At 37.6% G+C, this 17,697-nt stretch overlaps 1 protein-coding gene across 1 annotated transcript in view; it reads left to right on the forward strand.

Annotated features, from left to right (window-relative positions):
• Positions 1-1,068: 1,068 nt before the first annotated feature.
• Positions 1,069-17,697, forward strand: part of cxcl14 (chemokine (C-X-C motif) ligand 14) — a 28,738-nt gene continuing 12,109 nt past the window's right edge. The window contains exons 1-2 of the mRNA XM_039774820.1: positions 1,069-1,414; positions 7,961-8,066. Of these exons, the coding sequence (XP_039630754.1) occupies positions 1,351-1,414; positions 7,961-8,066 (170 nt within the window). The 5' untranslated portion in view covers positions 1,069-1,350. The remainder of the gene's footprint in view (positions 1,415-7,960; positions 8,067-17,697) is intronic.

Genomic DNA, 17,697 nt, shown 5'->3' on the forward strand with positions numbered 1-17,697 from the left:
ATATCTCCTTATGATTCATAGAGTCCTCAGCAACCTCAAACAATGAATTTAAAAGGATTTCTTTCTTAGTTTTCTAAGATGAAGTCAATGAAAATAATTTTGATTTTCAGTCATTTCTATATTTTACGATTGTAAAGAACTTTAATAAAGCATAGTAATATTTACTTTCCAAAAACGGGTGTCCTATTTATAAAAACAACATAAAGCAATTAACCATGTATTATTATTTTTATGTTATGTCATATCTTTGTACTTACACATTTTATAAATAAAATATGGTAAGTTTTTAAATGCTGAGTCGAATGTACATTCACACACTGCTAGTTTTCTCACTGGGAATTAAAGGTTTATCACTATAGTTCATATAAAGTGCTTATATGAATGTGAATATGTACATGGGTTCATAAACCTTTTAAACTATCAGAATACCAGAAAAGTCTTATGTAGGTAATACCATGACAAAAAATTAAATAGTAATAATCTTATATTTATTAAATTTACGTCACAGCAACGGTCATAAGATTTTTGGGGGAGAGCCATATAAAGCTTCACCAAGGACAGCAGAAATGATTTAGCCGGCCCTAATATACATTTAAACATAGTTTGATAAAATGATAAAGGTGACAACACTGGGGCATGCCTGTTCCACGTCTTCTAAGAAACATGTTTAGTCTGATTTCGATCACTTTTTGCTATTTTAGTCCTGGATATTAGTCTTTTTCTGTACTTCCCTTTTCTTTGTACCGTTAATGAACAGGTGTATTTTCACCTGAGCAGAAGTGACTGCACACGAATTGCAATAGGAATACATTGAGGGTCAAAGCTGGCACCTTGTAAAACACGACCAGGCAAACATTCCCCGATTGTAATACATAAATGCTTGATTTGGTCGGTGGGGTTTGACAGCGGGTGTCCTGGGCCACCTGCCATTATAGCGTGCCAAGGAAAACAAACATTAATCTTTAGCACCGCTGCTGTTCTCGAACAAACCGTATATTCCTTCTCTCTCTCTCTCTCTCTCTCTCTCTCTCTCTCTCCCTCTCTCTCATTCGGTTAGGTAGACTTGAGTGACTCGTTGACATGGTATGCATATCAATGGGGCGGGAGAGGAGCCGCTCTTAAAAGGAAGGCACTGGCGTTCAGAGCTAAGACGGGTACAAGACAGTCGTTGAGAAAGACAGAAAGAAAGAAAAAGAGAACGAGCGAAAAAGAGTAAAAAAAGAGTCCTCAGCATACGTACTTGGGATCCAGTAAAATCTCCCTGCCGACACTCCAGGGCACCGGCGCCAAGCCTCGGCAAAACTGGACTGTATGAGATAGAAAGAAAAAATCGGGAGCGCACCTGCTGACATGAAGTGTGTAACCGCCGCTCTACTCCTGCTCGTTATCGCCTTGTACTCCATCAACGTGGAAGGTAACGTGGCTCAAACACTAGCGCTTCGTCTGCGGACACTCACTAGACCAGCTTTCCAACTATTCTCGTAAGGGGGGTGCTGGGGGATTCATATTATGTAAGTTTAAAAATAGTGATTTTAAGTGACTTTTGGCGGGGGGATTTATAGGCTAAAATTGTTTTGTGTGTTTGTGCTTTCTTTGTTTAAACTGAAAGTCCTCGAAACTGGACCTCCGGTTTGCTTCCACAGTCAAAATGCACGTATTGGGGTTAGCTATCATTAGTTATCAATGAAAGTGCGAGTGTGCTCAGTGATATTGTTTTTGTTTTTTGGATACTGACAAGGAGAAAAGAGGGATATATAGATGGACATCAATTCTCCAACCCACTTTGTTTTATTCAGGCATACACACTGAATTGGGCAATCAAAATTGAAAATCATGTAGACGTGATAGCAAAATAGGAGTGCTTGGAGAAAACTTCGCACAACAGCCTCCAAAATATGTGCTGAACCAGCTCTAAACACTGCGGCACCATGCCTACATAAGAAAATCATGAATCCCCGGGATTTAGTTTTCATCATATTACTTCAAATTAATCTACTTCTTTCTCTCTTTCTTTTTCTGTCTCGGGAATAGTATTAAGGATAACAGTTATAATTAGGATTTCGGGGAACTGATATACCACTAAGACATCTTTTGTCTCTCTTGGAGTGTTCACTATTCTGCTTTCTAAGTGAAATCAATAACCGATGCTTTGTTTCACATATTTAAACGTTAAGGAATCATGACATTGCTCTTCTTTTGTTCAAAACAGATCTCTGTAATATAAAAGTACGTTACTGCTGTGTTTTAAATTAAAACAAGACGTTCACTGGATTTGTGATTTCATTGTTTTGACCAATTGTAGTATCCCTAAGAACAAACTTAAAGGGTGATACTGCTTTCGAGTTTTACTAAAAAAATAGTGAACACAAGAGGATGATGTGAAAATGCCACATGTATAGAGTTTTGCCAAAGTGTCCATAAAAAATATCAAGTTAAAAGAAATCATTATTGAAATCTTCAGTAAAATGTAGGATAGATAGATAGATAGATAGATAGATAGATAGATAGATAGATAGATAGATAGATAGATAGATAGATAGATAGATACTTAACAAAAGTATTAATAGACTTAGTGGATCAAAGTTGTATTTTTTGCATTCATTTTTTTGTTTTATGGTAAATTACATTATCTTGTTCTGTGATTTTGTAATGGAATAAGTGAGTTCAGCTGTGTGCTTTTAGCCACTACGGAAAGAGTGTGTGTTTGTAGGCAAAACTTGCACATCAAAAATACACTGGAATATTGCATGTTAATGTGTTTTTGTTTAAAATCAGTCATCATTATACGGATAATTGTATGGGCTGAAAGATTACTGATGATTAACTATAAAAATGCTGTTATACTTGAAATAAAAATAAGTATAATAATTGAAAGTTCAAAATGAATGTACTGCACAGTACATGAACTGTGTGAGTAAAGCAACTCATAATCAATATGTAGTTAATACTTTGCACACACACTCTTCACATTATTTATTAATATATATGATAAATAGTGTAAACAATACATGCTGTATTATATATAATTATATAAGTTAATAATTGTTGAAAAGTATTTTCCATTTAACCAGATACTGATAAAATAAAGGCTTCTCACTTGGAAATATGTCCTTTTTACGATTTGTTTTATTAGTATCAAAGTGAAATTTTAAAAATGCATGAAATATAAATACTTACAGGTGATACTAAGGAAGAGTAATTTTATGCCATTTTGCAAACAATTAAAATTTAGCGTCCAGAATCCAGTTTGCTATTATTATTGCACATAGTGTGTCAGTTTCACTGAAGAGCTTTTAATCAAAGCACCATTATAATTCAAACACATTGGTAATTTTATGTGATCTTTTACTAGAAACAACAGGTTCAGAATATGGGTGTCAAAATAAATGTATTCAACCTTTCCACTTTATTATCATAATAAAATTATTCATCCTTATATCCATTATTAAACCAGATTAATCCAGTTCAGGCTTATGAGGATAATAAAATAATTGCCTCGATAAATTTTGAAATTAGGAAAGGCTTCAATTAATCTTATTTAAATAAAAGTCTTAGTATAGTATCAAGTCATTAATTTTAAAATAATAATAGTTTAAACTCACTCAGTTGAATGATTCACTGAAGTGTGCCAAGCTGTTAAATTGGAGGTAAAACTTGTCCATTTTGAATACAATATGCAAATGATAGTCCCAGTCTTAAACTTAATAGGATACTGAATGTGTTATGTGGTGATGTTTTAATTTAGAAGTGTTCTGTTTTCATTTTTTGATATTATAATGATAAAATACTTAAATTACGCATTTCAGTAATCAAATGTAAACAAATTTAAAGATGACATTAAGAAGTGTTTCAGCATTCTATAGACTGCAAGTGCAGTAACAGTCAAGGTAATTGTTCGATGAACATTTTGAGTTTTTACTCTTATCAGTGTTTTACATTACATGTCTTTGGCAAAAATCCTAATCCTTTATTTAAATCTGAATCCTCTAATCTACAGCTGAATTTTGCTGATGGCAGAGGTGGAGGAGGCATATTGAATAATAAGGAAAATGTTTGGGAGACATCAACACCTGCTTGAAAATTTAGGTCAGGCATTCATAGTGCTCATGACTGAAGAACAGCTGCTCATCCCCAGGCCATCATTTGTAGCATTATTGCATTTTTGATTGACTTTGACAATACCTGAATTCATTAAATACTTGGACATACTGTAAGGCAATATTGAAGTATCAGAAAATATTTTAATAAGTAAAAGTTATATGAAAAATATGTACAGGTTTTAAAACATAGAGCTACATACTGGAGAGGTATCCCTCTGTGTGATGCTTCTGCTGTTTACTTTCTGTTAAGGTCTCAGTTTTCTTCTTAGTCTAGTCAAGTGTTTGACAACGGGCACAATCTGAACACTTGTGCCGGGTATTTGGATTACAGGGTATCACTTTTAATGCAATGCTTATGACAATAATTGAAGAATTTACTTTCAAATCCAGCTATTTATTTTAAAACCTCCTTAATCCAGTATATGGTCATATGGTAGTTTCAGAATCTGCATACCTTAGTGAAATATATTTGAAGGAAATTATCTATAGTATTCCATCATTTAAAATTCTACAATTGGGGAAGATTAGCTTTTGTTATAAACTTAAGTGATATCTTCTCATGTAGTACTAAGTTATACATTTAGCAGTTTCTTTAACTAAGTCTTTTAATTAGCTTGTCATCTGCCTTCTCAGGTGTGGCACTATGATGCAGTGGGTAGCACTGCAGCCTCACAGATACAGCATCCTGTGGTCAAATATCATGCCTGGATGTTGTTTATGTGGTGTTTATATGTTCTGTCTGTGGCGGTGGTGGGATTTCCTCCCAATTCTTCAAAGACATGAAATTAGGTAAATTTGCAATTCCAAATTAGTCCAGTATGAGCAGCTCTGCTGTGTTTTAAAACTGGTTTAGGAGCTGGTCCCCAACCCACAACCATGAAATGGATTAAGAAATATACATGTGATGTCAGTGTTTGAACACTGGCTTGGGAGAATACTGCGTCAGTAAACACGGATAGCCCAGTGACTGGTTGAGCCTATCTAGGACCTGGCCTTATTTAGTGTCTACGTGTTCAATACAAGGATGGTTTGTAACAGGTTGGAGGAGAGCGGCATAGAATAAAACAGTTGTGTGGGAGAGTTTTTTGGTGTAGTTACAGTAACTGAAACAGCTGTCTGTCCTCCCTTCAGTGCCTTTTTGCACACTATAAGGAATTCATTAGGGTTCCACAATTACCAAACCCCTTCCCATCGATTCATTATTCCATTTCAGAACTGTGGAAAGCCAGAAGTATGAAGTGGAAGGCTAAGCAGGAGCCATTTACTCCATGTGACACAAGTCTTCTGGAGGTTGCTGTAATGAAGACACTCACACTTAGTCCTTCAGACCATTACAAAGTTAATAGTCAGCCTGCACATATTTAGGATGTGGGATGTTAATGTTTAAACTCTACACAGACAGTGGCCAGGACAGGAATTAAAAGCAGCGACAGCATTAACCTGTGAGCTACCTGGACTACCACATACTATTAATTTGTTTGTTTGTTTTTCTTTAACCGATAAGTTAAAACTTGTGGAACTTTAACCCCGGACACAGACAGACACAATACCAGATGTCCACAAAGACACTGCACAAACACAGTGCCCAAAGACTCACAGTCCTTTTCCACTCCTTTCTCTTTTCCTTCTCTTCTGCTGCCTCTACTCCTCCCGTTGCAAGCTCCGTCCTCTGCCTCCCGACTCCGGCTCTTCGAATGGAGTGAGGCGGCCTCTTTTATACTTCACCCAGATGTGCTCCAGGTGTTTCCTGACGATCTTTTGACGGCACTTCCTGGTGTGCCACATGAGCACCTGGAAGCACTCCAGGTGAGCCTGGAATCTCTTCCGGCAGCAGTTCCACTTGTGGCGGAAGTGCTGCATTACAAGGCTCCATGATCCTCTGGGCAACCCCTGGCAATGGCCATGGGCCCCAACAGGGATGAGCTTCTAAGCTCTGATCCCATGGCCCCCATGCAGACCAGAACAGCTGCTCTCTCGTGGCCCAAGGGAGCTATTGTCCCTCTCCCAGTCCTTCCAGGCATCCCAGATGGGCAGGATTCCCAGCCAACCGCCACAAACTGCTTAAAGTTAGCTTTACTCTAGTGTGGCAAATTACTTTTAAAACACCCACAATTATCTCAATAACAGAAGTCTCAGTTGATCCAGTTTCTCCTGCTTAAAATCTGATCAGTATCAGAGTAGTGTAATAAATTATTTGGATGACATCAAATTGCTACCATTTGCTGAAAGACACTGTCATACTTCATTCCTTGAACATTGCTGAACAAGTGCCTGTAAAAACTTATCAAGAAAGCCTGCTCCTTCACAGGGACTTGAAGCTGTGATAGAAAAAGAGGATGGTGGCAAAATTGGATGCCATAATGAAAAATTCCCTCCATCCCCTGCAGGAGGCTCTCTACTGAGATACGTTTAGCCACAGGCTCATTCTACCACATTGTGCTAAGTAGCATCTCTGGGGGTCTTTTGTGCCCACTGCTATCAGGCAATTCAGTGCTCCCCCTCCCCAACCTACTCTTTAAGTTCATTTTGAAATATCTACACAATATACATTTTTTGTCCATTTATTTATTGATTGATTGGCTACATTATCTGTCCTGTTAGTCTGTATCCTTGCTTTTTATGTCTGTGCTGTTGTATGCACCTGACTAATCTGCCCCTTAACAAGTGAAAGACAAATAAAATATAGCTAGTCTCTGCAATCCTCATATCGTTTAGTGAAAAAAGGAAGTATTCATTTATTTTCTTTGTACCCAGGACTGCCAAGATAGGCTAGAGCCCCTGACGACCCTGAGTTGAATTAAACAGGTTTGAGAATAATACTGTATGCTAACACTTCGATTTACAGTGCTGAAAACGTTCTTAGGAAGGAAGGAGAGAATGGCAAATGGACACATAAGCAGACACTCTACAGGACAAAGAGGCTGTTGTATAGGAATAGAGTCAGATGTGAATAAAATGTGCACAAAATGGATGTCAAAAAGGTTTTAGTAACATTAAGTTTAATTAAGGAGAGGTCAGTATCGCAAAAGATTGATTAAAGGGTGTTTACATAATTGTGATGTTTTGATTATTTTAATTTAAAATGTGTATACTATTACAATAATTAAGAAATCTCAAGTCTCCTCTTGACCTAAATATTATCCACTCATTCACAAATTTGCTTTTTCATTTTGTGCACCCATTTTCAGGAACTGCTTCTGGCAGCACTGGGCACAAGATGGGAACCCACCCTAGATGGGCTGCTAGTGGATCAGAGGTCGCACTCACACACATGCCTACACTAGCCCAGTTGACAGCTACCAGTTAACCTTACCTGCATGCTTTTGGAATGTGGTAGGAAGCCCAGATTCTATCAATATACTTCTTACAGTTTCTGTACCACATTTCAAGCATATTTACCTCCAATCAAATCACATGACCTAGTAAGCAGAAAGGCACATAAAAAGTATTTAATAAGATAAATATCATTCTTTTTGCTTTTGGTACCATTTCAAAGAAATGATGGTGACCAATGCGTCATTGTGTTTGTACAATTTTTATTATTTCCCACGTCCATGAGAATTGTTCTGTATGTACTCCACTTTTCTACCACATCCCACATCACATAGGCTAGGTTACTTGGTAACTCTAAATTGGTCCAGTGTAACTGAATGTGGATTGGCACCTTATTCAAGATTATTTTTTGTCTTGCGTCTGGTTATGCAAGGATGGATAACAGTCCTAACTGTTCTGAATAGATGTGAAACATTGGTGAAATTTGAGCTTTTAAGAGAACCCCCAAAAATGTGATACTGCAATTAATGACAGATACATGTTTTAGAAGATGCCAATTTAACCGCCATTTTAACTTTGTCTTCCAGCCTATAAGTGTAAATGTACAAGGAAGGGTCCAAAGATTCGCTACAAGTATGTTCAAAAACTGGAGATCAAGCCAAAGTATCCATTCTGTCAAGAGAAGATGATCTTGTAAGTGTTTGTCATCTTATTTCCTTTTCTTTCTTTTTTTTCTGCTGGCTTATTTAACACACAAATTAATGTTAAGGGTCTTCATCTCTATGACAGTTCCAGTTAATAATGAGCAATATATGGAATATATGAGAATATATGGTTATTCTCTGTTTGGTAACTTAAAACACCAGACGAGTACATTTTGTTGGGTTCTTAAAGGAATGTTCCACCCAAAAATTATACTTTTTGTATATGTTACTTACCCCATGTAGTTTGTCATGATTGGCGGAGAAAAAATTGTATCCTCGTTTTTTCTTGTAGAATGGAGAGAAAAAAGTTTACGATACAGTAGAAGCCAACAGTGACCAATGCTGGCATACGACGTAAAAAATTTCAGTTGAAAAAAGAAAAATCTCACATTACTCATGTCGCATAATCCACATGAAAGTTAACGAGGTGTATGCTCAAAATGGGGAAAGTGCATGGCTTTTTTGCTAAAATACTGTTAAATGTATACTGCAGGAATTATTAATGCACATCATAAGCATGAATTTTGCATGTTTTGAGCATACAACTGGATAACTGACGTGTGGAGTATACAACATGAGTAGCAAGATTTTCTTTTTTCACATTGTTTCCCATTGTATATTGGTAATCTTTAGGTTCTATTACATCATAAGCTTTTCTGCACCTAAACATGAGATTAAGATTTTTTCTCAGCCATCAATCACTATATGGGGTAAGTAAAATAAATTGAATTTCTCAGGTGGAGTATCCCTGTAATGCTGCAGTCTCAAAAATCCTTGATAACAATCAGAAAGATTGCGATCATAAGAATTTCTTGTCAGCGAGTTTCATCAGTAGTCCGATTCATTATTATTCATTGAATTATTTTTAATTATTTACAGTATTTACCCTAAAATGCTGTCCAGAGTTTAATGCTGAGAAAATATGCCCATTTAAACGGCATATATCATCTGATATGCTAATAAATATTAACTGAGCTGTGGTAACTAGACTGTAATGTTGTATTTCATTAGTACTGACATTTTTTAGCTCTGTGTTGTAACACAGCACTTACATTTTTTAAATATATAACAACTCTTCTAGTGAGAACAGTCATAAAATATTATAATTCACTTAAGGGCTTGTGCTTGTAAAACACCTCAAAATAGTACAATATAAAATAAACAGCATTTGTGTACACCGTGGGCATATCTTTTCAGTGCTTAACAACTGAACTTGCTTCTGAAATGTGGGGTATACATTGCAGTGTCTGAAAAGCAAGATGTTCTAAATAATTGGCGTTTGTTACTCCAGTCAGCCTGGTGCCTTTCTGTTTATGCTTCATTTGCCATTATTAAGTTTTTCCTAACAGAAAGATCAGTAATTCTGGATTCTGTGCTGTTAATCTACCAGCACTTTTTAAAATTCACTGGGCAAATTAGATGCAGATAAAGAGCACTCCCTGCCCAAGTATGTAAGTTAGTCAAGGATTTTGCCTTTTAAATAAACAATCTGCATTTGTTTCCTTTCCTAAGAGAGGCTGAATAATTGCCTGTCTTAGCCAAGATAAACACTAATATATTAGCCTGCAGGGACATTAAGTATAAGTGGGCCAGTGTAGACAGTGCTTGATGGTGCACACCTACAGGGGGATGGTGGGCAGTCTTGCCATGTGATTTTTCCGCCAGGGCTAACCTCAGTGAAGTGGAGGGTCTCACATTTCTGATTCTTAATTGCACCACAACTGAAGCGACTCCTGTCAGAATAATGAGCAAAATTGTCAATTTTAAACCATTTACTACATAATTAGGGAAGTGTTGGACAACTCCTACGGACTGCAACACTTTTTAAAAGTCATTTTTCATCTTAGGGTTGGACCTGGCACAGTGAAAATAAACCAATAATTCCCCAGAGGATGATTCTTTTAAGTCTGAGTTGCCTCAAAAGCTTGTATATTGTAATCTTTTTAGTTAGCCAATAAAAAGTGTAATTTTGCTTGACTTCTCACTAAAAATTAAGGAAAATACTTTCTTTTCAGAGAACAGAAGAACTGGAAAATGTGCTGATTAAGAGAAATGTAATCAGGACTGCAAATGTGCCTGAGGGCTCAATGGTTGTCTAACGGCTTTTACACATTTCAGGATTTGCTTGCCGATATGAAAAATCATTATGTGCATTCATGCGAAAGACATATGACAGTTTAACAGGCAAATGGTTGTGATTTCTGTGCTGGAGAAAACCTTCCACTTTAATAAAGAAGGAAGAGTATAGCAGATTCCCAGGAGATGATAGAGCCTTTATCCTCCACTGTAGCTTCCCAAAATTAGTAATTTCAGAAATAAAGGCACATTTTAAGTCCACTTGCTTTATTGATGCTGAATATTTTGCAAAAGGCTGGATATCCCACAGAGATCTGAATAATATCTGGAAATAAATGTGGGCTGCTAGTCCATAGATGCCACTTGTCTTGACCTATCAATATGAAATTGCAAAAAATCAGTGAAATGACTAGACCTTGTAAACTTTATTCAGAATGGAGAGGACCTGTGTCCAGTTGCATGATTCTTTTTCTAAATTAATTATTAAATAACTGCTTTTGTGCTTTTAGTAATAAAACTGCAGTTGCAAATTAGAAACATGAATAAAGAAAACTGTCAGACACAATCCTGCTAATGTCTGTTAAATCAGTTGCCTACTGGTGTCAACCCTCAGATTATGAAAGTTAGTCACAAAGCTTGTAGCTAGGTATTTAAATTATGGTGATTTGTGTAATCAAAACAGCCTCCTGTTGGTCACCGGAAGACAGTTTCTAAGTTTGCATTGGCTGGTGTTGACCCCTTGAACAATTTGCATTAAATGGTTGCTTTCTGCTGGGTTCCTGGCAACATCTCTGTCATAATTTGAATAGGCCATTAGCATCAAATCTTCTTCACACAAACAGACATAATGCTGGGTAGAAAGAAGGAAGAGTGATGGGTTTTACTGCATATTTTACATGCTGCTCAAATCAGTATATAAGTTATCCTATTAGTAGCTAGAAATACACAAAGGGGGAAACTGAGTCATATATCTTAAAATAGTTTTAATATTCATAAGCTTGACAAACTACCAGATGTCATCAAAGGAAAATGATTAGATATAAAGGAATTAAAGGCAATAAATAATAACAAAGCAGATGGGGGGTTAATACGGTTGGTTTAAGTTGTTACAAAGTCTTTATTATCTGAATGTTCTTTTTAAGCCTGCATATGCTGGGTTCATATCCAAGTTTGTGTTATTGGCATTTTAATTTGATAGCCAAAATTCAGCCAGCTCTCTGGCACTCTTAGTATTAGCCCTGAATTGTACTTGCAAAGTTTACCAGTTAAACGTGTGTCCGGTAGAACTTGCATGTGCGTATATCAGAGACTGTGGGTCCTTCCTTCTGATGGCATTGCGATGTTCCTGTATACGTTGTGAAAGACCTGAGCATCACACTGCAACAGTGCCAGGTTTTTTGTTTTTTTTGGATGCAGATTAACGTCATTACCCAAAATGAAGCAGTTGCAGGTTAAGGTCCTTGCTCAAGGGCCCAACGGAGTAGAGTCACTTCTGGCATTTATGTTATTCGAACCAGCAACCTTCCGATTGCTGGTACAGATCCCTAGCCTCAGACCCACTGCTAAGGAAAACTCTAAATCAAAGTGGACTATTAGGCACTGTGGCCTAGATGCTTGATCAATCCCTCCACTGACTTAATGTCTGACCATGGGTTGTTTACTTTCCTTGTTCATTTGCATTGTTGACCTTTGTGCTTCACCTGCCTTCCCACTCGGTGTACTTAAACAAGCATCAACGTACTGAGCTCGGGGAATTTTCCTTAAGCACATGATTTTGTTTGTTTGCTTGACTGCATGAAGGCTAACATGCTGCATTTCTTGCAGGCATGTTAAATCAAGGTCTGCCACAATCCTAATCAAATCACTTCTCCAAACAGGGCTCCAAATGAAGGACATTTCAAAGCATTTACAGTATAATGTATATTTTTGGTTTACTGTATTGGCAGGATTTAATGCAAAACAGTAGCGACTTGTAAATTATTTGCCTTTTGTACATTTATGTAGTATTCAAATTGTATAAAACACAATTTAGGTGCATACAGGGAAGTAACACAACACGTGTGATGGAAAGCAACTCCTGCATGTCTGCTGTGATGGAAGAGTGACCAGTCAGGTGAAAATAAGCATAATCCATGAGGGCCACATAATAAGCACAAACCAATCAGAGTGCAATTAAAGTCTGTGCTTTCACAAATCTGCGTTTTTGCCCGTCTTCACAAGAACGTTGAGGCTGTATTTTCAGACGTATACTGCTATGGAGTTTTTCAGGAGTTAAAAATGTCAGGGTAGAGTGAATGAAAGGCGAAAGTAGAGACTAATATCTACATTTTTAAACAAAAACATAGTAGTGTGGACAGGGCCTCAGGACATAAACTTAAATGAGATGGCAGTCAGGCATGGTAAACACTCATGAACTCACTTTGATACAAATTGAAGCTGCAGTCTCCATATGAACAGATACTGGACTAGACTTTGAACCCAAGTCTTAGGTATAACGTACTACCCACCTTCAAATTTTGTAATGTGCAGAGATACTCAAATGTAACAGCATGAGATAGACACCAGCAGCTCATGGAATGTGTTGATAGATGAAAATTGGGAAAATATATCCATTTTCTGAACAAAGTTTTTATTTATGGTCATTTACTTACAGATATGTATTCTAGTTCAGTATTTCTTTACATATTTTGCTGTGTATCTCAAGTTAGGATTTAATTTCTCTTCATGGCATACCTCAGCATACCACTATAACAGTATACCAGTGCTGTCTACATAACCTGCAGATAGGACTGCCTCTTTAACCTTTGAAAGTTATGTCTTGACATTATCAGAATTTTTCCTTTTTCTGTTAACATTTGATAGATGCCTTAAATTAAAAATTGTTGAGTAATTTTAATTAGTTTATCATAACTGTAAACTGAATTAAGCAGGTTAAACAAACGGAGTAATTGATAAATGGATAAGGATATACAATAATGCTTTGTATGTCTAATTAACATTCTCATGTACCACCAAGGGACTGATCACACATCCTAGAACTACGTTTGCAGCAGTTTAAGAAACAGTGGTCTGCACAATGTAAAAGACTATAGCTCCATGTATGGTTCCATGCTACTGTCCTATTAGCAAATCCTCTGTACTTTTTGTGGTCTGAATTCATATCTACTATATATATATATATATATATATATATATATATATATATATATATATATATATATATATATATATATACATATAAAGATTAGCTAAATCATGTAATGTTTTCATGCAATGCTTATTTTTCTTCAAAACCATACTTCATATACTGTAGTATACATCTATATATAATTTTTTTGTCTTCATTAGGAGTATACAATAATGATACTCTCATGTCAATACAACCAATTTAACATGCGTACATCAACCAAAATACATTACATACATCCGCTCTGCTAATAACAGTAGTGGCTTAGTTGTGTGTTAGCAGTTAACAAGCCACATGGGTGGTGTAATGGTAATGAAGCTGTCTCACAGTAAGGAGATCATAGGTTTGTGTCCCAGGTCCTCCCCATGTAAAATATTGTAATAATTCGTTCCTCTTCCCTCTCCCCGTGAACCAATAGCAGGCAAAGTGAGCTACCAAAATGGGGTTGGGCTGCCATAGGTGGCCATTGGGGCACACACCCCTAGTTACAGTATAAAGAGATTAATTACAAACATGTTAATAGCTAACTGCTACCAATAGTTAAGTCCACTATTGGGTTATTTTACATTCATTGATGTACACATACAAGCAGAGAAGCTAATATTCATAAATCTTGCATTAAAACACGTAACTTTTTATGAGGGGAGAACATAAACATCAAGAAAAGAAATTACTACTGCTCCTATTTATTTTTTTATTTATTTAAATAAATCATTGCATGCAAAACCAGAGAGCCGTTGACTTCCAGGAGCTTCTTGGCACAATTTCACTTTCTACCATTGAGACTCTGAACAGAACAGATGGTAGGCCAGGGAAAGGGCAAACAATAACAGATGAGATATGACCTGAAGAAAATACAGTATTTGTGTAAAAACTTGCTGGGTGGAAAAGCATAAAATTTTCTGTGGTATTTCTGAAGGTTATAATGTCCACTGTGTTTCTGCAATTGAAAAACTCACATTGACATTAAAATTTTTGTGAAAGTATGAAGCTGCTGATCTTATGTAAAATATCTTAAAATCACAGTTCTGTCCTCATCGTCGTGGTTGTTGCTCCTCTCATCATCCACCTTATTCTTTGGAATTTCATTTAGTGTCTAGCCACATTTTGTGACCATAGTTGAAGATGGGCATATAGATTAACTAGTGTGGAATAGCAGCTCGGTGGCTTAGTAATTAATGGCCCATCTTTAAATAAATAAATTGAATAGCTGGCTCAGTCTTCTTAGGTGTGCGTGCTTGTGCAGCTGTGGGAGGTTGGTGAGCTAATTGAAGTGAGATGCACCTGCACGTGAGGGTGCGGTCTGCCAGAGTTGCTTCATTGGCTTTCTGTGGTGTGCGATGGAGACGCTGTGCTGACAGAGGCATAAAAGTGGAAGCCAGCATGAAGAGAGGGGATCAAAAAAAAAAGACAGAAAATGAAGAAAGAAAGAAAAAGAAAGAAGGGAGGGAGGGAGGTTAAAAAGACAGTAACTAAGAGAAACAGTCAGGAGGGAGCAAGAGCCAGTGCAAGATGGGAGGAAGCAGGCGGACAAGAAGGAGAGCTCCAGGAAGGAGTGTGCGGCTGACACCCAGGAGGTGGTGGAGGGATCACTCCTGTTGAGTGACCATGTAGCAGGAGTGGCCATTATGCTGAGGGTGTGCTCTCACCAGGAGGAACCAGGGATTGGCAGCAGTGGAAGGACAGCGTGCGCTTGCCGGGAGGAGCCAAGTATCAGCAGCAGTGCAAGAAGAGCAGGGCTCAGCGGCTTCCCGTGGTATGCCTCAGGATTGGTGGCAGGGACACAAACCGGAATAAAAGGTTGTTGAATGGATGTCTCTCTGTGCAGTGGGGCACAATCAGGGTGAGACGTCGGTTATAAAATGAAGGCACCAGGGCTAAGAATTGTAAAGGACAGTTTTCTGCCTGTGGTTTTGACCTCATTTTTATGGGATCTATTTATGGAAGATTTTAACCTCTGTGTTTTATTGGATTATTTATTTTTGAAAGATCATTTTGATCCACTGCACCCTTTGCACTTTTGTTTGGATTTTAAATAAACGCACTGGCACTGTTTCACCTACCCCTTGATCTGTATGTGTGTGTGTCCTCATCTGCCTAGCTCATCCAGGTTACATTATAGATGGTGGTGGGTTCAAGAGGTTCCCTAGAGTGACTGAGATTGTGGAGCATACCCACACTGTCACATTCAGTAAAACAGAATATTAATTAACAGACTCAGGTCAGCACCACTATCATTCTGCCAGTAGCACATGCACCAGTTTGTTGGTCAATTTCATAACCTCTACCCTCACTAGTTAGCGAGACCTTAAGATGCTTGAACTCCTACAACTTTCTCGGGTGAGGATCAAAACCTCAGATGTGGAGGTACTAATTCTCATAATATTTGCATATACTCCTGATACAAGCTGTTCAGTTTGTCAAATCTGGAACTTCAGTGTTGTATGAAAGGCTGGTACAGTTCCTCTGGAAAGGGTGATTGTTCCCATTTTTAAATGGGGGAGAAGAGGATTTGTTCCAGTTACCAGGGACTACACTCTTCAGCACACTTACCAAATCCTATTACAGTTTACTGGAATGGACTCTGTATAGTAGTTCAATCTCGTATTCAGTATTGAGGATTCCTTACTTGCTGCAGAACAGTAGACTAATTCTTTATCCTTTGCAGAGATACCTGAGGGGCTAAGGATTGCAAGGTATCCAGTTATAAAACCTAAGGGTTGCATCTTAGCCAATGGCAGATGATGTTGGCCTCATGTATTGATAAAGGAGATGAAATATAGTATATGAGTCAGGTGGAGAAGGTTGTTTCTTGATGCAAAGAGATTTGTCTTCAACTTAACATCAGCAAAACCAAGGAACTGGATACTGAATTTCTCTGCACCAAAGAACCTCTCTGTCAGGTCACTATTCAAGGAGTGGATGTAGAGGTGGTCCAGTCATACAAGTACTTGGGGGTCCACATTAGTGACAGGATGGACAGGTCCCAGAACATAATGGAACTATATAAGAAAGGGCAGAGTAGACTCTTTTTCCTTAGGAGACTGCTTTCTTTTAATGTTTGGAAGTGACATCCATCACATCTTCTAATGGCCAGTGTGATTTTCTACACTGGGACACTGGGATGTGCTGGGCTGGTAACATCATTTCAGAACAGCCAAATTAAAGGAACAGGTTCAGTTATAGGATACACTCTGGAGCCCCTGGAGGTTGTAGTAAAGGAAAAGATTAAAACAAAACTGAGTGCCATTATGAGCAATGCTGCACATCCTCTCTCTGACAAACTAACACTGAGTACTTTCAGAAAACAAATTATTCATCAGAAGTGTGTCAAGAAACACTACTGGGGCTCCTTTATACCAACAGTTACTGTATACGCCTGCCTAATGCCTCACTGGGACTGGGACCACCAAGTCAAAACGTGTTCTCTTTCTTTCCTTTTATTTTTTTTGGTTTATAGTCATTCTGGTGTGTGTTTAGACCAAAGTGCATGTGTGTGTATATATTTATTCATTTGCTTACCCATTTATGCATTTATTTATGTAAAGAGCTTCTGTAAAAAGCCAAATTTCCCTCTGGAAAAAAATAAAGTTCTATATATCTGTCAGAACCTGATCTCTAGTGCATAGTTCACAAGTTTAATAATTTTATTACAGCATTCATAATATTAATATAGCTTATGTAAATAAGGCAAAGCAGCTTTTAACACAAAGTACAATGTATTATGCACTTTAATAATATTAATAATAATATATTGTTCCTGCACTATTTGTCTAGAGAGATTGGATGGGAAGACACTATGAAGGCTCCCCCTATGTCTTTATTAAACAAAATACTCAGTGCAGGAATAAGCATAGACAAAAGACAAAGGATGAATAAACAGGCATAAAACAGCAGGTATATAGCTTTTCTGAGCAAGTCTAAATGATTGTTGAACCCTTGTCTATCCAATGAGGTGGCTTCCCTGCTTCCACACCACAGATTATGACCCAAGCAACTCTCTTTTCAATTCTCATCTCACTCTTTCTCCAACTCTTGGCTCCCAGTGCCCCTGCACCACTCAGCTTGCCCTTAAAGGTTCAAGTTTGCTAGGCATGATACTCACACCTACAAAAGAAGAGCACAATTCCCTAAATTCCCTTCTGGAGTCTTGTGCCCTCTAACTGCACAGATGTGCTCCCTCTGGCATTTCCGTCCTAAACGCAAAATGCTCTTCATCAAGATGGCCCGGCAATCCTACCAGCTGCTGGTTCATCTGACCTGTAAAATCCTAGAAGAGCACTACATGTGTCCACTCAGTTTGAACCATTTTTTGCGTGATGGTGATGCCTCTGCCTAGTGCTCTTCCAGGGCAAAG

This window comes from Polypterus senegalus, chromosome 13 (genome assembly GCF_016835505.1).
Source record: "Polypterus senegalus isolate Bchr_013 chromosome 13, ASM1683550v1, whole genome shotgun sequence".
Taxonomy (NCBI): Eukaryota; Metazoa; Chordata; class Cladistia; order Polypteriformes; family Polypteridae; genus Polypterus; species Polypterus senegalus.